We start from the raw sequence: 22,897 nt of genomic DNA on the forward strand, positions 1-22,897 counted from the left end.
ATGAGGCGTTGTGGCGTGTGTATGTAGCGTGTCCCCTGTATCGGTGTATGAGGCGTGGTGCCAGCTGTATGTAGCGTGCCCCCTGTATCGTGTATGAGGCGTGGTGCCGGCTGTATGTAGCGTGCCCCCTGTATTGTGTATGAGGCGTGGTGCTGTTTGTATGTAGCGTGCCCCCTGTATCGGTGTGTGAGGCGTGGTGCCGGCTGTATGTAGCGTGTCCCCTGTATCGGTGCATGAGGCGTTGTGGCGTGTGTATGTAGCGTGCCCCCTGTATCGGTGTATGAGGCGTTGTGGCGTGTGTATGTAGCGTGTCTCCTGTATCGGTGTATGAGGCGTTGTGGCGTGTGTATGTAGCGTGTCTCCTGTATCGGTGTATGAGGCGTGGTGCTGGCTGCATGTAGCGTGTCCCCTGTATCGGTGTATGAGGCGTTGTGGCGTGTGTATGTAGCGTGTCCCCTGTATCTGTGTATGAGGCGTTGTGGCGTGTGTATGTAGCGTGCCCCCTGTATCGGTGTATGAGGCGTGGTGCCGGCTGTATGTAGCGTGTCCCCTGTATCGGTGTATGAGGCGTGGTGCCGGCTGTATGTAGCGTGTCTCCTGTATCGTGTATGAGGCGTGGTGCCGGCTGTATGTAGCGTGTCCCCTGTATCGGTGTATGAGGCGTTGTGGCGTGTGTATGTAGCGTGCCCCCTGTATCGGTGTATGAGGCGTTGTGGCGTGTGTATGTAGCGTGTCTCCTGTATCGGTGTATGAGGCGTTGTGGCGTGTGTATGTAGCGTGTCCCCTGTATCTGTGTATGAGGCGTGGTGCCGGCTGTATGTAGCGTGCCCCCTGTATCGGTGTATGAGGCGTTGTGGCGTGTGTATGTAGCGTGCCCCCTGTATCGGTGTATGAGGCGTGGTGCCGGCTGTATGTAGCGTGTCCCCTGTATCGGTGTATGAGGCGTGGTGCCGGCTGTATGTAGCGTGCCCCCTGTATCGTGTATGAGGCGTGGTGCCGGCTGTATGTAGCGTGCCCCCTGTATCGGTGTACGAGGCGTGGTGCCGGCTGTATGTAGCGTGCCCCCTGTATCGGTGTATGAGGCGTGGTGCCGGCTGTATGTAGCGTGCCCCCTGTATCGTGTATGAGGCGTGGTGCCGGCTGTATGTAGCGTGCCCCCTGTATCGGTGTACGAGGCGTGGTGCCGGCTGTATGTAGCGTGCCCCCTGTATCGGTGTACGAGGCGTGGTGCCGGCTGTATGTAGCGTGCCCCCTGTATCGTGTATGAGGCGTGGTGCCGGCTGTATGTAGCGTGCCTCCTGTATCGGTGTACGAGGCGTGGTGCCGGCTGTATGTAGCGTGCCCCCTGTATCGGTGTACGAGGCGTGGTGCCGGCTGTATGTAGCGTGCCCCCTGTATCGGTGTACGAGGCGTGGTGCCGGCTGTATGTAGCGTGCCCCCTGTATCGGTGTATGAGGCGTGGTGCCGGCTGTATGTAGCGTGCCCCCTGTATCGTGTATGAGGCGTGGTGCCGGTTGTATGTAGCGTGCCCCCTGTATCGGTGTACGAGGCGTGGTGCCGGCTGTATGTAGCGTGCCCCCTGTATCGGTGTACGAGGCGTGGTGCCGGCTGTATGTAGCGTGCCCCCTGTATCGTGTATGAGGCGTGGTGCCGGCTGTATGTAGCGTGCCTCCTGTATCGGTGTACGAGGCGTGGTGCCGGCTGTATGTAGCGTGCCCCCTGTATCGGTGTACGAGGCGTGGTGCCGGCTGTATGTAGCGTGCCCCCTGTATCGGTGTACGAGGCGTGGTGCCGGCTGTATGTAGCGTGCCCCCTGTATCGGTGTACGAGGCGTGGTGCCGGCTGTATGTAGCGTGCCCCCTGTATCGGTGTACGAGGCGTGGTGCCGGCTGTATGTAGCGTGCCCCCTGTATCGGTGTACGAGGCATTCTGCTGTCTGTATGTAGCGTGTCACTTAGAGAAGCATTACGGGTTAGATGTAGACAATGGATCCGAGCATTTGCCGACAAATGATGACGCTCCTCCGAACAGGATGCGGTCAATATGCCGGCTGTCGCAATATCCAGCAGAAGAAATATCGACACCAGAATCCCAACACCAATCAGAATCCTGATGCAGGTTTAGGGCCGGGGGGTACTTAGTTTAGGAGACACCCGGGGGTGTTAGAGTTAGAGTTAGGCTGCGGGGGAGGGGGGGGGGGGGGGGTGGTAAGGTTCAGGCAGTAGGGGAGGGAGGGTTTGGTTTAGGCACCACAGCAGGGAGATTAGGGTTAGGCCCTAAGGGGGGAGGTTGGGATTAGGCAGTAAGGGGGGACGTTAGGGTTAGGCTACAGGAAGGGAGGGTTAGGCAGTAAGGGGGGAGGTTAGGGTTAGGCAGTAAGGGGGGAGGTTAGGGTTAGGCTACAGGAAGGGAGGGTTAGGGTTAGGCAGTAAGGGGGGAGGTTAGGGTTAGGCAATAAGGGGGGAGGTTAGGGTTAGGCTGCAGGAAGAGAGGGTTAGGCAGTAAGGGGGGAGGTTAGGCTTAGGCTGCAGGAAGAGAGGGTTAAGCAGTAAGGGGGGAGGTTAGGGTTAGGCTACAGGGAGGGAGGGTTAGGCAGTAAGGGGGGAGGTTAGGGTTAGGCTGCAGGAAGAGAGGGTTAGGCAGTAAGGGGGAGGTTAGGGTTAGGCTGCAGGAAGGGAGGGTTAGGCAGTAAGGGGGGAGGTTAGGGTTAGGCTGCAGGAAGAGAGGGTTAAGCAGTAAGGGGGAGGTTAGGGTTAGGCTGCAGGAAGAGAGGGTTAAGCAGTAAGGGAGGAGGTTAAGGTTAGGCTACAGGAAGGGAGGATTAGGCAGTAAGGGGGGAGGTTAGGGTTAGGCTGCAGGAAGAGAGGGTTAGGCAGTAAGGGGGGAGGTTAGGGTTAGGCTACAGGAAGAGTGGGTTAGGCAGTAAGGGGGGAGGTTAGGGTTAGGCAGTAAGGGGGGAGCTTAGGGTTAGGCTACAGGAAGGGAGGGTTAGGCAGTAAGGGGGAAGGTTAGGGTTAGGCAGTAAGGGGGAGGTTAGGGTTAAGCAGTAAGGGGGTGGGTTAGGCAGTAAGGGGGGAGGTTAGGGTTAGGCAGTAAGGGGGGAGGTTAGGGTTAGGCAGTAAGGGGGAGGTTAGGGTTAGGCAGTAAGGGGGGAGGTTAGGGTTAGGCAGTAAGGGGGAGGGTTAGGCAGTAAGGGGGGAGGGTAGGGTTAGGCTGCAGGAAGAGAGGGTTAGGCAGTAAGGGGGGAGGTTAGGGTTAGGCTACAGGAAGGGAGGGTTAGGCAGTAAGAGGGGAGGTTAGGGTTAGGCAGTAAGGGGGGAGATTAGGGTTAGGCTGCAGGAAGGGAGGGTTAGGGTTAGGCAGTAAGGGGGGAGGTTAGGGTTATGCAGTAAGGGGGGAGGTTAGGTTCAGGCAGTAAGGGGGGAGATTAGGGCTAGGCTGCAGGAAGAGAGGGTTAGGCAGTAAGGGGGGAGGTTATGGTTAGGCTGCAGGAAGAGAGGGTTAGGCAGTAAGGGGGGAGGTTAGGCAGTAAGGGGGAAGGTTAGGGTTAGGCTACAGGAAGAGAGGGTTAGGCAGTAAGGGGGGAGGTTAGGGTTAGGCTACAGGAAGGGAGGGTTAGGCAGTAAGAGGGGAGGTTAGGGTTAGGCAGTAAGGGGGGAGATTAGGGTTAGGCTGCAGGAAGGGAGGGTTAGGGTTAGGCAGTAAGGGGGGAGGTTAGGGTTAGGCAGTAAGGGGGGAGATTAGGGCTAGGCTGCAGGAAGAGAGGGTTAGGCAGTAAGGGGTGAGGTTATGGTTAGGCTGCAGGAAGAGAGGGTTAGGCAGTAAGGGGGGAGGTTAGGCAGTAAGGGGGAAGGTTAGGGTTAGGCTACAGGAAGAGAGGGTTAGGCAGTAAGGGGGGAGGTTAGGCAGTAAGGGGGAAGGTTAGGGTTAGGCTACAGGAAGAGAGGGTTAGGCAGTAAGGGGGGAGGTTAGGCAGTAAGGGGGGAGGTTATGGTTAGGCTGCAGGAAGAGAGGGTTAGGCAGTAAGGGGGGAGGTTAGGCAGTAAGGGGGGAGGTTAGGAAGTAAGGGGGAAGGTTAGGGTTAGGCTACAGGAAGAGAGAGTTAGGCAGTAAGGGGGGAGGTTAGGCAGTAAGGGGGGAGGTTAGGCAGTAAGGGGGAAGGTTAGGGTTAGGCTGCCGGAAGGGAGGGGGAGGGTTAGGGGGCTGGAAGGAACACCCTTAATTCACCCCTGTTGGGATTGCTGATGTCGGGGTTCTGGTGCTAGTATTATGACCCCCGGGATTCCGTGCGTCGCAGTTACATTATGAGCTACATCTTGTGTGAGGAAGAGGGGTCGCCGGTGTCTGGTAGGTGAAAGTCGGCAGTCAGTAATCAGCCAGTGGGTTACCGTGTGTCACATACAGCGCCTCATATAACAGGATCCGTGATCGCGGCAGTGCGGGATGACAAATGATCTGGGATGTTTTTTTAAAGCGGAAATCATTTACAAAGCGTGATTTTGGCGGGTGAAATATTGGCGCTTTAAAAATAATTCCAAGATCATTCGGCATCCCGCACCGCCGGCAAACACGGATCCCGTTACACGAGCTCCTATAGCCTGCGATCAGAGGAGCGAGAAACCCCCACAACGCCGTGTACCTGTGAGACGTGCCGCCTGTATATACTGATGAGGTCGCCGGCAGCGGGGATTTCCTGTGAGCACAATGAGCCCCATAGGGTGTCACAGAGGACATTGCTGCATCATACAGTGATACTGAGCACCTGAGCATGGTGTAACGCCTCCCTGACCTCACACATGACCCCTCTGTAATAGTGACGCCGGGGGTACCGCAGACAGGCCAGTCCCTGAGCAGGTGCTGATGGCGGGTTACATACAGGATCACTTACCTCAGGGGTCCCCGAGATTCTCCAGCTCCACTCTCCGCCATGCTGCCCTCCGGGTCTCTTCACAAACTCAGTGCTCAGCGTGTAGCCTTTATCTCTGATCTCCTGAACCCCGAAATTCACACCGTCGTGCATGAGCCACCCGTACCGCGCCAGCCCGTCACCCTGCTCACACGTGTGTCGTAGGGAGGGGGATCCGGACTGAGACAGCCACATCAACCCTGGTGACAGACAAAGGACAGAAGATGTCACAGCGGAGGGGAGAGCGAGGGCCACAGCGGAGGGGGGGGGAGAGAGAGAGAGAGAGAGAGAGAGAGAGAGAGAGGAAGCCACAGCAGAGGGGGGAGAGAGAGAGAGAGGAAGCCACAGCGGAGGGGGGGGGACAGAGAGAGAGAGAGAGGAAACCACAGCGGAGGGGAGAGAGAGAGCGGAAACCACAGCGGAGGGGAGAGAGAGAGCAGAGGCCACAGCCAGGGGGAGAGAGATCGGAAGCCACAGCGGAGGGGAGAGAGCGGAGGCCACAGCGGAGGGGAGAGCGCGGAAACCACAGCGGAGGGGGGGGGGGGAGAGCGGAAACCACAGCGGAGGGGGGGGGGGAGAGCGTAAACCACAGCGGAGGGGGGGGGGGGGGGGAGCGGAAACCACAGCGGAGGGGGGGGAGAGAGCGGAAACCACAGCGGAGGGGGGGGGGGGAGCGGAAACCACAGCGGAGGGGGGGGGGGAGAGCGGAAACCACAGCGGAGGGGGGGGAGAGAGCGGAAACCACAGCGGAGGGGGGGGGGGGGAGAGCGGAAACCACAGCGGAGGGGAGAGAGAGAGCGGAAACCACAGCGGAGGGGAGAGAGAGAGCGGAAACCACAGCGGAGGGGAGAGAGAGAGCGGAAACGACAGCGGAGGGGAGAGAGAGAGCGGAAACCACAGCGGAGGGGAGAGAGAGAGCGGAAACCACAGCGGAGGGGAGAGAGAGCGGAAACCACAGCGGAGGGGAGAGAGAGAGAGCAGAGGCCACAGCCAGGGGGAGAGAGATCGGAAGCCACAGCGGAGGGGAGAGAGCGGAGGCCATAGCGGAGGGGGGAGAGAGAGCGAGGGCCACAGCCAGGGGGAGAGCGGAGGCCACAGCCAGGGGGAGAGCGGAGGCCACTGCCGGTCGGGGGAGCGAGGGCCACAGCCGGGGGGGAGGGGGTGGGAGGAGAGCAAGGGCCACAGCGGAGATGGGAGAGAGAGCAAGGGCCACAGCAAAGGGGGGAGAGAAAGCGGAGACCACAGTGGAAGGGGGAGAGAGAGCGAGGGCCACAGCGAAGGGGGGAGAGAGAGCGGAAGCCACAGCCGGGGGGGAGGAGAGAGAGCGGAGGCCACAGCGGAGGGGAGAGAGAGCGGAAGCCACAGCCGGGGGGGGGGGGGGGGGGGGAGAGAGAGCGGAGGCCACAGCGGAGGGGAGAGAGAGCGGAAGCCACAGCGGAGGGGAGAGAGAGAGAGCGGAAACCACAGCGGAGGGGAGAGAGAGAGCAGAGGCCACAGCCAGGGGGAGAGCGGAGGCCACAGCCAGGGGTAGAGAGATCGGAAGCCACAGCCAGGGGGAGAGAGAGCGTAAGCCACAGCGGAGGGGAGAGAGCGTAAGCCACAGCGGAGGGGAGAGAGCGTAAGCCACAGCGGAGGGGAGAGAGCGTAAGCCACAGCGGAGGGGAGAGAGCGGAAGCCACAGCGGAGGGGAGAGAGCGGAAGCCACAGCGGAGGGGAGAGAGAGAGCGGAGGCCACAGCGGAGGGGAGAGAGAGAGCGGAGGCCACAGCGGAGGGGAGAGAGAGAGCGCAAGCCACAGCGGAGGGGGGAGAGAGAGCGCAAGCCACAGCGGAGGGGGGAGAGAGAGCGAGGCCCACAGCGGAGGGGGGGAGAGAGAGCGGAGGCCACAGCCAGGGGGAGAGCGGAGGCCACAGCCGGGGGGGGCGGGGGGGTGGGAGGAGAGCAAAGGGCACAGCGGAGGGGGGAGAGAGAGAGCGAGGGCCACAGCGGAGGGGGGAGAGAGAGCGGAGACCACAGTGGAAGGGGGAGAGAGAGGGGAGGCCACAGGGGGGAGAGAGCGACGGCCACAGCGAAGGGGGAGAGAGAGCGAGGGCCACAGCGTAGGGGGGAGAGAGAGCGGAGGCCACAGCCGGGGGGAGAGAGAGCGGAGGCCACAGCCGGGGGGAGAGAGAGCGGAGGCCACAGCCGGGGGGAGAGAGAGCGGAGGCCACAGCCAGGGGGAGAGAGAGGGTGGAGGCCACAGCTGAGGGTGGAGAAAGGGCGGAGGCCACAGCGGAGGGAGGAAAGAGAGAGAGGAGGCCACATCAGATGGGAGAGAGCGGAGGACATAGCAGAGGAGGGAGAGAGCGGAGGCCACAGCAGAGGAGGGAGAGAGCGGAGGCCACAGCAGAGGAGGGAGAGAGCGGAGGCCACAGCAGAGGAAGGAGAGCGGAGGCCACAGCAGAGGAAGGAGAGAGCGGAGGCCACGGCGGAAGGGGGAGGGAGGGCGGATGACACGGTGGAGGGTGGAGAGAGGACGGAGGCCACGGCAGAGAGATAGAGAAGCCACGGCGGAGGGGGGAGAGCGCGGAGGCCACGGCAGAGGGGGGAGAGAGAGCGGAGGCCACGGCGGAGGGGGGAGAGAGAGCTGAGGCCACGGCGGAGGGGGGGAGAGAGAGCGGAGGCCACGGCGGAGGGGGGAGAGAGAACGGAGGCCACGGCGGAGAGGGGAGAGAGCGGAGGCCACGGTGAAGGGGGGAGAAAGAGAGAGAGAGAGAGCGGAGGCCATGGCGGAGGGGGGTAGAGAGAATGGAGGCCACGGCGGAGGGGGGAGAGAGAGAATGGAGGCCACGGCGGAGGGGGGAGAGAGAGAACGGAGGCCACTGCATAGGGGGGAGAGAGAGAACGGAGGCCACGGCGGAGGGGGAGAGAGCGGAGGCCACGGCGGAGGGGGGGAGAAAGCGGAGGCCACGGCGGAGGGGGAGAACGAGGCCATGGCAGAGGGAGGAGAGAGCCGAGGCCACGGCGGAGGAAGGAGAGAACGGAGGCCACGACGGAGGGGGTAGAGAGAACGGAGGCCACGGCGGAGAGGGGAAAGAGAGCGGAGGCCACGGCGGAGGGGAAAAGAGAGCGGAGGCCACGGTGGAGGGGAAGAGAGAGAGCGGAGACCACGGCGGAGGGGGGAAAGAGAGCGGAGACCACGGCGGAGGGGGGAAGAGAGAGAGCGGAGGCCACGGCGGAGGGGGGAAGAGAGAGAGCGGAGGCCACGGCGGAGGGGGGAGAGAGAGAGAGCGGAGGCCACGGCGGAGAGAGAGCGGAGGCCACAGCGGAGGGGGGAGAGAGAGCGGAGGCCACAGCGGAGGGGGGAGAGAGAGCGGAGGCCACAGACAGGGGGAGAGGGAGGCCACAGCTGGAGGGAGAAGGAATGCACAGAAAGCAATGAGCAATTACCCATTAAATCCACCTCTGCATCACTGTACCTGTGACCACAGAACGTGGACTCCGCGTCTTCATGCCAAAGTATACTTGTGGTCTGTAGGAACCCCAGAACAGGTCCGGGGACACAGCGGGGGAGCTGCTGTTTGGGGGGAGGATGCGAAGAGAGGGATGTAGGGTCACCGGCCTCACAGCCAGACTCCATTTTACATAACTGTTGTATCCAAATGCACTTAGGCCAATAAGGCAAGACACAATGGCCACCAGGACTACGCGGTTCCCTCCCCGGGCTGGGGGCGGCACAGGTCTTCTGGCGGGAAGAGGAGGACGCTGCTCAGATCCAACATGACGCCTCCGCTCACGTGCCATTCTGCAGCCTAGAGGAGCATGGAAAACACTCATTACTGGCGCTCAGACCGGCCCCGGGGGTAAGTGCCCACAGGACCTTAAGTTACCCCTCCGGTAACAATGAGGAACAGACACCTACAGCAGACTAAAAGGCATTATATCAGGTGTGCTATGCAGTATGTAATAATGTGTTATAGGTAATATAGAGGAGAGTTATGGTAGACGTACCCTTGTTTTCTCTCTTTATTCTAAGTTCATAGGGTCCACAGGGAACATTGGGGTTGTAGTGGTGGATAAGAATCCGGGCACCAAACAGTTAAAGCTTTCAGCTGTCCCAGAATGCTCGGCTCCACTCCCCTATAACCCCGCCTCCATGCTCAGGAAATCGGTTTTAATAACCAGCTCAAAGCAGGAAGAGGACAGGAAAGAAGAAAGATATTTACACATAGGAACACATTCTCACAGACAGGAGAAAGGAACCAGAGGCCAAACCCCCAAAAATCCAGAGAGGCCAGGTGCGTCAGAGTGGGCGACCTGTGGATCCTATGAACTTCGAGGAAAGAGAGTTAACAAAAATTAAGTCTACCATAACTCTTGTTTTCTTCATCAGGGTTTATAGGTTCCACAGGGAACATCGAGGATGTCCTAAAGAAGTACTTCAAGGGAATGGACACGCCTGAGAGGATGTAAGAATCCAGCGTCCAAAGGAAGCATCCTGGGAGGTGAACGTATCGAAGGCATAAACCCTAAGAAACGTGTGGACCGAAAACCACGGAGCCGCCTTGTACAGTAGCTCGGAGGACGCAGCATGGCGGGCCGCCCATGAGGGTCCTACCGACCGAGTAGAATGGGCCAAAATTGAAGCTGGTACTGAAAGGTCAGCCTGGAACTGATAATGTTGGTTGCCAATAGCAACCAATGTGAAAGAGCAATAGGAATACGCCGATACACATCCTGTATATCCAGGGAATCCATGAAGTCCTCAGGTTAGAACTATTGAATGCAGGGTTTTCATTCGAAATGTGGAAACTTTCACAAACCTGTTTAAAGATTTGAGATTGAGAATAGGCCGGTGAGACCCGCTGGGTTTTGAACTAGGAACAGGGTCGAATAGCAGCCTCTGCCCCTTTGGGACTGAGGAACTGGCACTATCGCTCCGGAGTGTAGAAGTGAACTGACCACTTTCTGTTGAATTTGAGCCTTTTTCGGGTCTGATGGAAGACCCGTGGTGAAATATTGTGGAGAGGGGCGTCCCTTGAATGAGACGGCGTACCCGCGAGAGACTACTTCTTGCATCCAAGCGTCTGAAGTGGTCATGGTCCAAACTTGCGTGAAGTGCAGAAGTCAGCCTCCCACCTTGAGGCTCACCAGGGGGAGGCCTGCCCTGTCAGGCTGCAGGTTGACAAACTCCCAGGATTGCTTGGCCTTAGATGGTTTTTCAGTGTGTGTGTGGCTGCCTAGGGGGTGTAGTACATTATGCCAGCGGTCGGGCTCCCAGCGGCCAGCATACCGGCGCCGGAATCCCGACCGCTGGCATACCGACAGCTGGGCGAGCGCAAGTGAGCCCCTTGCGGGCTCGCTGCAGGCACAGTGGCGCGCTATCTATTCTCCCTCCAGGGGGGTCGTGGACCACCAAGAGGGAAAAAAATCTGTCGGTATTCCGGCGCCGGTATGCTGGTCGTCGGGAGCCCGGCCGCCGGCAAACTGAAGACCACCCCTGCCTAGGGAATGACTATCCTTTCGCTTTCCCTTGTGGGTGGAAGGAATGACAAGTGGTACTTTAAACCCGCAGGATTAGTCGGGGATAAAAAGTCCAAAGATGTCAAAATTTTATCTTGCTCTTCACCAAAGAGAATGTCACCCGTGAAAGGAGGAGTTTTCAGTTTTCTTGGAATCCAAATCCACCTTCTAAGAACATAGCCAGAAAATACGTTGTGCCAGCACAGAAGTAGAGGACATCTTTGCTGCTAAATCGCCAGCCTCAGATAAAGCTTCCACAGTGTAAGAAGACGCAGACTTGATAGTAGTCAGATACATCCTGCATTCATCCGGCATATCTAAAGGCAGTTCCTCTGCAATTGCCTGCACCCATGCTTCAATAGCCTTAGTGGCCCAGGAAGCTGCCACAGTGGGCCTATGTATAGCCCGTGAGCAAATAAATATATTTCAGACAGTTTTCTATACATCTATCTGTGGGTTCCTTCAGCGAGGAGACAGTGATAACAGGCAAAGTGGACAACACTAAAAGACGTGTGACATGAGAATCCACTGGAGGTGGAGTTTCCCACTTTGCACACACAGGTGCTGGTAAAGGATAGAGCGCCAGTGCACGCTTAGACAAAGGAAACTTTATACCTGGCATATTCCAAGGTTCCTGTCGGATTTTTATTAAATGTTCAGAATGGGGAAAATAAGATTTTAAACCTACCGGTAAATCTTTTTCTCCAAGTCCATAGAGGATGCTGGGGACTCCGTAAGGACCATGGGGTATAGACGGGCTCCGCAGGAGACATGGGCACTATAAAGAACTTTAGAATGGGTGTGCACTGGCTCCTCCCTCTATGCCCCTCCTCCAGACCTCAGTTAGAGAACTGTGCCAAGAGGAGACGGACAGTACGAGGAAAGGATTTTTGTTAATCTAAGGGCAAGACACATACCAGCCCACACCATCCACACCGTATAACATGGAATATACGCAACCAGTTAACAGTATGAACAAAACAGTATCATGCAAAGACTGATTTCAACTGTAACATAACCCTCATGTAAGCAATAACTATATACAAGCCTTGCAGAAAGTAGTCCGCACTGGGACGGGCGCCCAGCATCCTCTACGGACTAGGAGAAAAAGATTTAATGGTAGGTTTAAAATCTTATTTTCTCTTACATCCTAGAGGATGCTGGGGACTCCGTAAGGACCATGTGGTTTATACCAAAGCTCCAGACCGGGCGGGAGAGTGCGGATGACTCTGCAGCACCGATTGAGCAAATGCGAGGTCCTCATCAGCCAGGGTATCAAACTTATAGAACTTTGCAAAAGTGTTTGAACCCGACCAAGTAGCTGCTCGGCAAAGCTGTAAAGCCGAGACGCCTCGGGCAGCCGCCCAAGAAGAGCCCACCTTCCTAGTGGAATGGGCCTTTACCGAATTTGGTTACAGCAATCCAGCCGTAGAATGAGCCTGCTGAATCGTGTTACAGATCCAGCAAGCAATAGTCTGCTTCGAAGCAGGAGCGCCAACTTTGTTGGCTGCATACAGGACAAACAGTGCTTCTGTTTTCCTAACCCGAGCCGTCCTGGCTACATACACTTTTAAGGCCCTGACTACATCCAGGGACTTGGGAGTCCTCCAAGTCACCCGTAGCCACAGGCAGCACAATAGGTTGGTTCATATGAAAAGATTTAACTACCTTGGGCAAAAATTGAGGACGAGTCCTCAACTCCGCTCTATCCACATGGAAAATCAGATAGGGGCTCTTGTGAGACAAGGCCGCCAATTCGGACACCCGCCTAGCAGATGCCAAGGCCAACAACATGACCACCTTCCAAGTGAGAAATTTTAATTCAACCGTTTGAAGCGGTTCAAAACCAGTGAGAGTTTAGGAACCGTAACACAACGTTAAGGTCCCATGGTGCCACTGGGGGCACAAAAGGAGGCTGGATGTGCAGCACTCCCTTTACAAAAGTCTGGACTTCTGGGAGAGAAGCCAATTCCTTCTGAAAGAATATAGATAGGGCCGAAATCTGAACCTTAAAGGAGCCTAACTTCAGGCCCATATCCACTCCTGTCTGTAGAAAGTGGAGAAAACGGCCCAGATGGAAATCTTCCGTAGGAGCATTCCTGGCTTCACACCAAGATACATACTTCCTCCAGATACGGTGATAATGTTTCGTCGTCACCTCCTTCCTAGCCTTTATCAGAGTAGGGATGACTTCTTCCGGAATACCTTTCCCAGCTAGGATTCGGTGTTCAACCGCCATGCCGTCAAATGTAACCGCGGTAAGTCTTGGAACACGCAGGGCCCCTGCTGCAACAGGTCCTCCCTGAGAGGAAGAGGCCACGGATCTTCTGTGAGCATTTCCTGAAGATCTGAATACCAGGCCCTTCGAGGCCAATCTGGAACAATGGCCCTCATTCCGAGTTGATCGGTCGCAAGGCGAATTTAGCAGAGTTACACACGCTAAGCCGCCGCCTACTGGGAGTGAATCTTAGCTTCTTAAAATTGCGACCGATGTATTCGCAATATTGCGATTACTAACTACTTAGCAGTTTCAGAGTAGCTTCAGACTTACTCTGCCTGTGCGATCATTTCAGTGCTTGTCGTTCCTGGTTGACGTCACAAACACACCCAGCGTTCGCCCAGGCACTCCCACCGTTTCTCCGGCCACTCCTGCGTTTTTTCCGGAAACGGTAGCGTTTTCAGCCACACGCCCCTGAAACGCCGTGTTTCCGCCCAGTAACACCCATTTCCTGTCAATCACATTACGATCGCCGGAGCGATGAAAAAGCCGTGAGTAAAAATACTTTCTTCATAGTAAAGTTACTTGGCGCAGTCGCAGTGCGAACATTGCGCATGCGTACTAAGCGGATTTTCACTGCGATGCGATGAAAAATACCGAGCGAACAACTCGGAATGAGGGCCAATGAGTATTGTCTGCCCTCTTTTTCGTCTTATGATTCACAATATTTTTGAGATGAGAGTTAGAGGAGGGAACACATTTAGACCGACTGAAACACCCATGGTGTCACCAGAGCATCTACCGCTACTGCCTGAGGGTCCCTTGACCTGGCACAATACCTCCGAAGCTTCTTGTTGAGGCGTGACGCCATCATGTCTATTTGAGGAAGTCCCCAATGACTTGTTATCTCTGCAAAAACTTCTTGATGAAGTCCCCACTCTCCTGGATGGAGATCGTGCCTGCTGAGGAAGTCTGCTTCCCAGTTGTCCACTCCCGGAATGAAGACTACTGACAGAACGCTTACGTGATTTTCCGCCCAGCGAAGAATCCTGATGGCTTCCACCATTGCCACTCTGTTCCTTGTCCCGCCTTGGCGGTTTACATGAGCCACGGCTGTGACGTTGTCCGATTGAATTAGAACCGGTAGGTCGCGAAGAAGATTCTCCGCTTCTCGTAGGCCGTTGTATATGGCCCTCAATTCCAGTACGTTGATGTGTAGACAAGCCTCCTGGCTTGACCATAGTCCCTGAAAATTTCTTCCTTGTGTGACTGCTCCCCATCCTCGGAGGCTCGCGTCCGTGGTTACCAGAACCCAGTCCTGAATGCCGAACCTGCGACCCTCTAGAAGGTGAGCACTCTGCCGCCACCACATGAGAGACACCCCGGCCCTGGGGGACAGGCTTATCTTCTGATGTATTTGTAGATGGGACCCGGACCACTTGTCCAGAAGGTCCCACTGAATTGTCCTCGCATGGAACCTGCCGAAGGGGATGGCCTCGTAGGCTGCCACCATTTTCCCCAGAACTCGAGTGCATTGCTGAACAGACACTCTTTTTGGTTTTAGCAGGTCTCTGACCATGTTCTGGAGGTCCTGGGCTTTTTCCATTGGGAGAAAAACCCTCTTCTGTTCCGTGTACAGAATCATGCCTAGAAATGATAGTCGAGTCGTTGGAATCAATTGTGACTTTGGCAGATTTAGAATCCAACCGTGCTGTTATAGCACTCTCAGGGAGAGCGACACGCTTTTCAGCAATTGATCTCTCGATCTCGCTTTTATCAGGAGATCGTCCAAGTATGGGATAATTGTGACTCCCTGCCTGCGCAGGAGCACCATCATCTCCGCCATCACCTTGGTGAAAATCCTCGGGGCCGTGGAAAGCCCAAACGGCAACGTCTGAAACTGGTAATGACAGTCCTGTACAGTGAATCTCAAATACTCCTGATGAGGAGGATATATGGGGACATGAAGGTAGGCATCCTTTATGTCTAGTGACACCATAAAATCCCCCCCTTCCAGGCTGGAGATCACTGCCCGGAGCGATTCCATCTTGAATTTGAACTTTTTCAAGTACAGGTTTAGGGATTTTAGATTTAAAATGGGTCTGACCAAGCCATCCGGTTTCGGGACCACGAACAGGGTTGAATAGTACCCTTTAACGTGTTGGACTAGGGGAACCTTGATAATCACTTGCTGTTGACGGGTGGTCTTCTGGTTACCGGCGGTCGGGCTCCCGGCGCTCAGTATACCGGCGCCGGGAGCCCGACAGCCCGACACTTATTTTCCCTCGTGGGGGTCCACGACCCCCATAGAGGGAGGATAAAATAGTGTGGCGCGCGTAGCGCGCCACCGTGCCCGTAGCGTGGCGAGCGCAGCGAGCCCGCAAGGGGCTCATTTGCCCTCGCCACACTGTCGGTAAGCCGGCGGTCGGGCTCCCGGTGCCGGTATGCTGGTCGCCGGGAGCCCGACCGCCGGCCAGCCGTAGTGAACCCGCTGTTGACACAGCTTTTGAATTGCAGCTAACACTATTTCCCTCTCTGGGAGAGCAGCTGGCAAGGCCGACTTGAAAAATCGGCGAGGAGGCACCTATTCGAATTCCAGTTTGTAGCCTTGGTATACAATTTCCATCGCCCAAGGATCCACGTCTGACAGAACCCAGACCTGGCTGAAGAGTCGAAGACGTGCCCCCACCGGTGCGGACTCCCTCAGTGGAGCCCCAGCGTCATGCGGTGGATTTAGTAGAAGCCGGGGAGGACTTCTGCTCCTGGGAACTAGCTGTAGCAGGCGTTCTTTTCCCTCTACCCTTACCTCTGGCGAGGAAGGATGAGCCCCGACCTCTTCTGGACTTATGCGACCGAAAGGACTGCATCTGATATTGTGGAGTTTTCTTTTGCTGTGGGGGAACAAAAGGCAAAAAAATAGATTTACCCGCGGTAGCTGTGGAAACCAGGTCCGCGAGACCTTCCCCAAATAAAACCTCACCCTTGAAGGTAAAACCTCCATATGCCTCTTGGAGTCGGCATCACCCGTCCATTGGCGGGTCCACAGGGCTCGCCTAGCCGAAATCGCCATGGCGTTGGCTCTCGAACCTAGCAGCCCAACGACTCCCTGAGCGTCTCTCATATATAAGACTGCGTCTTTAATGTGACTTAAGGTCAATAAAATGGTATCCCTATCTAGGGTATCAATGTCAGCTGACAAGGTATCTGTCCAAGCTGCTATTGCGCTACATACCCATGCCGATGCTATTGCCGGTCTGAGTAAAGCACCCGTATGCGTACAAATAGATTTTAAGGTAGTTTCCTGTCTGCGATCAGCAGGATCCTTGAGGCTGCCGTGTCTGGAGACGGTAGCGCCACCTTCTTGGACAAGCGCGTTAAAGCCTTGTCCACCCTGGGCGAGGATTCCAACCGTACCCTGTCCTGTGCAGGGAAAGGATACGCCATAATAATCCTCTTGGGAATCTGCAGTTTCTTGTCTGGAGTTTCCCAAGCTTTTTCAAATAACTCGTTCAGCTCCTGAGATGGGGGAAATGTTACCTCAGGTCTCTTTTCCTTATACATGCGCACCCTCGTGTCAGGGACAGAGGGGTCATCTGTGATATGCAAAACATCTTTTATTGCAATAATCATATAATGAATACTTTTGGCCACCCTTGGGTGTAACCTTGCATCATCGTAGTCGACACTGGAGTCAGAATCCGTGTCGGTATCAGTGTCTGCTATTTGGGATAGAGGATGTTTTGAGACCCTGAAGGGCCCTGTGACACAGTTAAAGCCATGGATTGACTCCCTGCTTTTTCCCTGGACTCTGCTTTGTCCATCCTTTTATGTAATAAGGTCATATTCGCATTTAAAACATTCCACATGTCCAACCAATCAGGTGTCGGCGTTGCCGACGGAGACACCATAATCATCTGCTACACCTCCTCCTTAGATGAGCCTTCCGCTTCAGACATGCCGACACACTCGTACCGACACCCCCCCACACACAGGGATATATTCATATGGAGACAGTTCCCCAATAAGGCCCTTTGGAGAGACAGAGAGAGAGTATGCCAGCACACACCCAGCGCCAACTGACACTGGCAACAAAATTCCCAGATAAATAGCGCTTTTATATATAATTATCTGTATATAATACACTCACTGCACCTTACAAGTGCCCCCCCCCCCTCTTTTCTGCCCTGTGTCACCGTGTTCAGCAGGGGAGAGACCGGGGAGCCAGCTTCTCTGCAGTGCTCTGTGGAGAAAATGGCGCTGGTTAGTGCTGTGGGATCAAGTTCCGCCCCCCCAGCGGCGGGCTTCGGTCCCGCTCAATTTTGAAATACTGACGGGGGATTTTAACATCTACTGCCTCCGCAGCCTATATATGTCTTAGCCAGAGGTTTAATATTGCTGCCCAGGGCGCCCCCCCTGCGCCCTGCACCCATCAGTGCCTGCAGTGTGTGTTGTGTGTGGGAGCAATGGCGCGCAGCGTTAACTCAGAGAAGATCTGAAGTCTTCTGCCGCCTTTGAAGTCTTCTTTCTTCTTATATTCACCCGGCTTCTATCTTCCGGCTCTGTGAGGAGGACGGCGGCGCGGCTCTGGGACGAACGGCGAAGGGAGACCTGCGTTCCGACTCCCTCTGGAGCTAATGGTGTCCAGTAGCCTAAGAAGCAGAGCCTATCAGTTAAGTAGGTCTGCTTCTCTCTCCTCAGTCCCACGATGCAGGGAGCCTGTTGCCAGCAGTGCTCCCTGAAAATAAAAAACCTAACAAAATTCTTTTTTCAGAGAAACTCAGTAGAGCTCCCTGTAGTGCATCCAGTCTCCTCTGGGCACAAGATCTAACTGAGGTCTGGAGGAGGGGCATAGAGGGAGGAGCCAGTGCACACCCATTCTAAAGTTCTTTATAGTGCCCATGTCTCCTGCGGAGCCCGTCTATACCCCATGGTCCTTACGGAGTCCCCAGCATCCTCTAGGACATAAGAGAAATTCTGTTTTAATTATCTTTTGCTTTTTAAACAATTCAATTTTCTTAGTAACAAGTGCGGGTTCCTCCTCATTAGAGAGTTGAAGGATGTTTAATAGCTGCCAAGAGGGCAGGGAAATCTACCAAAACGGTCCTCCCCAGCTGCTCAGGAGTCCGCATCAGAGAGAGGTGCATGCTCACCTTCCTCCTCAGATGACACGTCTGAGAGGACTGTGGATTGGGAGGATGAAGTAGACTGCTTAGAGCTGGCATGTCCAAACTGCGGCCCTCCAGCTGTTGAGAAACTACTCATCCCAGCATGCCCTGACACAGCTTTAGCATTCTCTGACAGCAAAACTGTGTCAGGGCATGCTGGGATATGTAGTTTCACAACAGCGGGAGGGCCGCAGTTTGGACATGCCTGGCTTAGAGGAACTGATTACACGTGTATGCCCAGTCAGAGCCTTTTGTCTAGTCAGAGTGTGCGTTAGCTGTTCCATCTGATTAGACAGGGTATCCGCCCAAGGCAGACTTACTATTAGCACTATATTAGGTGGTAGTGCCACAGAGGGCCCATTGTGGGCGTAAGGCGGCCTACCAGAGTACCTAATAATTTAGAGAAGGCCGCCCAGGGAGGCTCCTGTGTGGGGACAGGAGGTGTAAACTGACTAGGAGGAGTAGAACAGTTTAGAGAAGGCCGCCCAGGGTGGATCCTGTGTGGGGGCAGGAGGTATGGGCAGACTAGGAGGAGTATAACAGTGTAGAGAAGACCGGCCAGGGAGGATCCTGTGTGGGGGCAGGACATGTGGACTGACTAGGAGTATAATAGTTTAGAGAAGGCCGCCCAGGGAGGCTCCTGTGTGGGGGCAGGAGGTGTAGACTGACTAGGAGGAGTATAATAAGAATTTACTTACCGATAATTCTATTTCTCGTAGTCCGTAGTGGATGCTGGGGACTCCGTCAGGACCATGGGGAATAGCGGCTCCGCAGGAGACAGGGCACAAAAGCAAGCTTTTAGGATCACATGGTGTGTACTGGCTCCTCCCCCTATGACCCTCCTCCAAGCCTCAGTTAGGTACTGTGCCCGGACGAGCGTACACAATAAGGAAGGATCTTGAATCCTGGGTAAGACTCATACCAGCCACACCAATCACACCGTACAACTTGTGATCTGAACCCAGTTAACAGTATGATAACAAAGAAGTAGCCTCTTAAAAAAGATGGCTCACAACAATAATAACCCGATTTTTGTAACAATAACTATGTACAAGTATTGCAGACAATCCGCACTTGGGATGGGCGCCCAGCATCCACTACGGACTACGAGAAATAGAATTATCGGTAAGTAAATTCTTATTTTCTCTAACGTCCTAGTGGATGCTGGGGACTCCGTCAGGACCATGGGGATTATACCAAAGCTCCCAAACGGGCGGGAGAGTGCGGATGACTCTGCAGCACCGAATGAGAGAACTCCAAGTCCTCTTTAGCCAGAGTATCAAATTTGTAAAATTTTACAAACGTGTTCTCCCCTGACCACGTAGCTGCTCGGCAAAGTTGTAATGCCGAGACCCCTCGGGCAGCCGCCCAAGATGAGCCCACCTTCCTTGTGGAGTGGGCTTTTACAGTTTTAGGCTGTGGCAGGCCTGCCACAGAATGTGCAAGTTGAATTGTGCTACAGATCCAATGAGCAATCGTCTGCTTAGACGCAGGAGCACCCATCTTGTTGGGTGCATACAAGATAAACAACGAGTCAGATTTTCTGACTCCAGCTGTCCTTGAAATATATATTTTCAATGCTCTGACAACGTCCAGTAACTTGGAGTCCTCCAAGTCGCTAGTAGCCGCAGGCACCACAATAGGCTGGTTCAAGTGAAAAGCCGAAACCACCTTAGGGAGAAAATGAGGACGTGTCCGCAGTTCTGCCCTGTCCGAATGGAAAATCAGATATGGGCTTTTGTACGATAAAGCCGCCAACTCTGAAACTCTCCTGGCTGAAGCCAGGGCCAATAGCATGGTTACTTTCCATGTAAGATACTTCAAATCTACCAATCTGAGAGGCTCAAACCAATGAGATTTGAGAAATTCCAAAACTACGTTTAGATCCCACGGTGCCACTGGAGGCACAATTGGGGGTTGTATATGTAGTACACCCTTAACAAAAGTTTGTACTTCAGGCACTGAAGCCAATTCTTTCTGGAAGAAGATTGATAAGGCCGAAATTTGAACTTTAATAGACCCCAATTTGAGGCCCATAGACAATCCTGCCTGCAGGAAATGTAGGAATCGACCCAATTGAAATTCTTCCGTTGGGGCCTTCTTGGCCTCACACCACGCAACATATTTTCTCCAAATGCGGTGATAATGTTGTGCGGTCACTTCCTTCCTAGCTTTAATCAAGGTAGGAATAACTTCCTCTGGAATGCCCTTTTCTTTTAGAATCCGGCGTTCAACCGCCATGCCGTCAAACGCAGTCGCGGTAAGTCTTGGAACATACAAGGTCCCTGCTGAAGCAGATCCCTTCTTAGAGGTAGAGGCCACGGATCTTCCGTGAGCATCTCTTGAAGTTCCGGATACCAAGTTCTTCTTGGCCAATCCGGAGCCACTAGTATTGTTCTTACTCCCCTTTTCCGTATAATTCTCAGTACCTTTGGTATGAGAGGCAGAGGAGGAAACACATACACTGACTGGTACACCCACGGTGTTACCAGAGCGTCCACAGCTATTGCCTGAGGGTCTCTTGACCTGGCGCAATATCTGTCCAGTTTTTTGTTGAGGCGAGACGCCATCATGTCCACCTTTGGTTTTTCCCAATGGTTCACAATCATGTGGAAAACTTCCGGATGAAGTCCCCACTCTCACGGGTGAAGGTCGTGTCTGCTGAGGAAGTCTGCTTCCCAGTTGTCCACTCCCGGGATGAACACTGCTGACAGTGCTATGACATGATTTTCCGCCCAGCGAAGAATCCTTGCAGCTTCTGTCATTGCTCTTCTGCTTCTCGTGCCGCCTTGTCTGTTTACGTGGGCGACTGCCGTGATGTTGTCCGACTGGATCAACACCGGCTGACCCTGAAGCAGCGGTTTCGCCAAGCTTAGAGCATTGTAGATCGCTCTTAGCTCTAGTATATTTATGTGAAGAGACGTCTCCAGGTTTGACCATACACCCTGGAAGTTTCTTCCCTGTGTGACTGCTCCCCAGCCCCGTAGGCTGGCATCCGTAGTCACCAGGACCCAGTCCTGTATGCCGAACCTGCGGCCCTCTAACAGATGGGCACTCTGCAACCACCACAGGAGAGACAACCTTGTCCTTGGTGACAGTGTTATCCGCTGATGCATGTGCAGATGCGATCCGGACCATTTGTCCAGCAGATCCCACTGAAATATTCGTGCATGGAATCTGCCGAATGGAATTGCTTCGTAAGAAGCCACCATCTTTCCCAGGACTCTTGTGCATTGATGTACTGACACATTTCCTGGTTTTAGGAGGTTCCTGACAAGTTCGGATAACTCCCTTGCTTTCTCCTCCGGGAGAAACACCTTTTTCTGAACCGTGTCCAGAATCATTCCCAGGAACAGCAGACGTGTTGTCGGGGACAATTGAGATTTTGGAAGATTCAGAATCCACCCGTGTTGTTGAAGCACTACTTGGGTTAGTGCTACACCGACTTCCAGCTGTTCTCTGGACTTTGCCCTTATCAGGAGATCGTCCAAGTAAGGGATAATTAATACGCCTTTTCTTCGTAGAAGAACCATCATTTCGGTCATTACCTTGGTAAAGACCCGAGGTGCCGTGGACAAACCAAACGGCAGCGTTTGAAACTGATAATGACAGTCTTGTATCACGAACCTGAGATACCCTTGGTGTGAGGGGTAAATTGGGACATGCAGATAAGCATCTTTTATGTCCAGGGACACCATGAAGTCCCCTTCTTCCAGATTCGCTATCACTGCTCTTAGTGACTCCATCTTGAACTTGAATTTCTGTATGTACAGGTTCAAGGATTTCAGATTTAGAATAGGTCTTACCGAACCGTCCGGCTTCGGTACCACAAATAGTGTGGAATAATACCCCTTTCCCTGTTGTAGGAGGGGTACCTTGACTATCACCTGCTGAGAATACAGCTTGTGAATGGCTTCCAATACCGTCGCCCTTTCTGAGGGAGACGTTGGTAAAGCAGACTTTAGGAAACGGCGAGGGGGAGATCTTTCGAATTCCAACATGTAACCCTGAGATACTATCTGCAGGATCCACGGGTCCACCTGTGAGCGAGCCCACCGATTGCTGAAAATCTTTAGTCGACCCCCCACCGCTCCTGAGTCCGCTTGTAAAGCCCCAGCGTCATGCTGATGGCTTTGTAGAACCCGGGGCGGGCTTCTGGTCCTGGGCAGGGGCTGCTTGCTGCCCTCTCTTACCCTTTCCTCTGCCTCGTGGCAGATAAGACTGTCCTTTTGCCCGCTTGTTTTTATAGGAGCGAAAGGACTGCGGCTGAAAAGACGGTGTCTTTTTCTGTTGGGAGGGGGTCTGAGGTAAAAAAGTGGATTTGCCGGCAGTTGCCGTGGCCACCAGATCCGATAGACCAACCCCAAATAATTCCTCTCCTTTATATGGCAATACTTCCATATGCCTTTTGGAATCCGCATCACCTGACCACTGTCGCGTCCATAAACTTCTTCTGGCAGATATGGACATCGCACTTACTCTCGATGCCAGAGTGCAAATATCCCTCTGAGCATCTCGCATATAAAGAAACGCATCCTTTAATTGCTCTAGAGTCAATAAAATACTGTCCCTATCCAGGGTATCAATATTTTCAGTCAGGGAATCCAACCACACTACCCCAGCACTGCACATCCAGGCTGAGGCTATTGCTGGTCGGAGTATAACACCAGTATGCGTGTATATACTCTTCAGGGTAGTTTCCAGCCTCCTATCTGCTGGATCCTTGAGGGCGGCCGTATCTGGAGACGGCAACGCCACTTGTTTTGATAAACGTGTGAGCGCTTTATCCACCCTAGGGGGTGTTTCCCAGCGCGCCCTAACCTCTGGTGGGAAAGGGTATAATGCCAATAACTTCTTAGAAATTAGCAGTTTTCTATCTGGGTTAACCCACGCTTCATCACACACGTCATTCAATTCCTCTGATTCTGGAAAAGCTACAGGTAGTTTTTTCACCCCCCACATAATACCCCTTTTTGAGGTACCTGCAGTATCAGAGATCTGCAAAGCCTCCTTCATTGCCGTGATCATATAACGTGTGGCCCTATTGGAAAATACGTTTGTTTCTTCACCGTCGACACTAGATTCATCTGTGTCGGTACCTGTGTCG

The 22,897-nt window shown here is 54.4% G+C and overlaps 1 protein-coding gene across 1 annotated transcript in view; it reads right to left on the reverse strand.

Moving 5' to 3' along the window:
- The window catches only part of MOGS (mannosyl-oligosaccharide glucosidase), a 93,222-nt gene that overhangs the window by 43,455 nt on the left and 26,870 nt on the right, over positions 1-22,897 (reverse strand). Inside the window, exons 2-3 of the mRNA XM_063925713.1 lie at positions 8,364-8,696; positions 4,889-5,106 (exon numbers count right to left, since the gene is read on the reverse strand). Coding sequence (XP_063781783.1) covers positions 4,889-5,106; positions 8,364-8,688 — 543 coding nt within the window. The 5' untranslated portion in view covers positions 8,689-8,696. The remainder of the gene's footprint in view (positions 1-4,888; positions 5,107-8,363; positions 8,697-22,897) is intronic.

This window comes from Pseudophryne corroboree, chromosome 1 (assembly GCF_028390025.1).
Source record: "Pseudophryne corroboree isolate aPseCor3 chromosome 1, aPseCor3.hap2, whole genome shotgun sequence".
Taxonomy (NCBI): Eukaryota; Metazoa; Chordata; class Amphibia; order Anura; family Myobatrachidae; genus Pseudophryne; species Pseudophryne corroboree.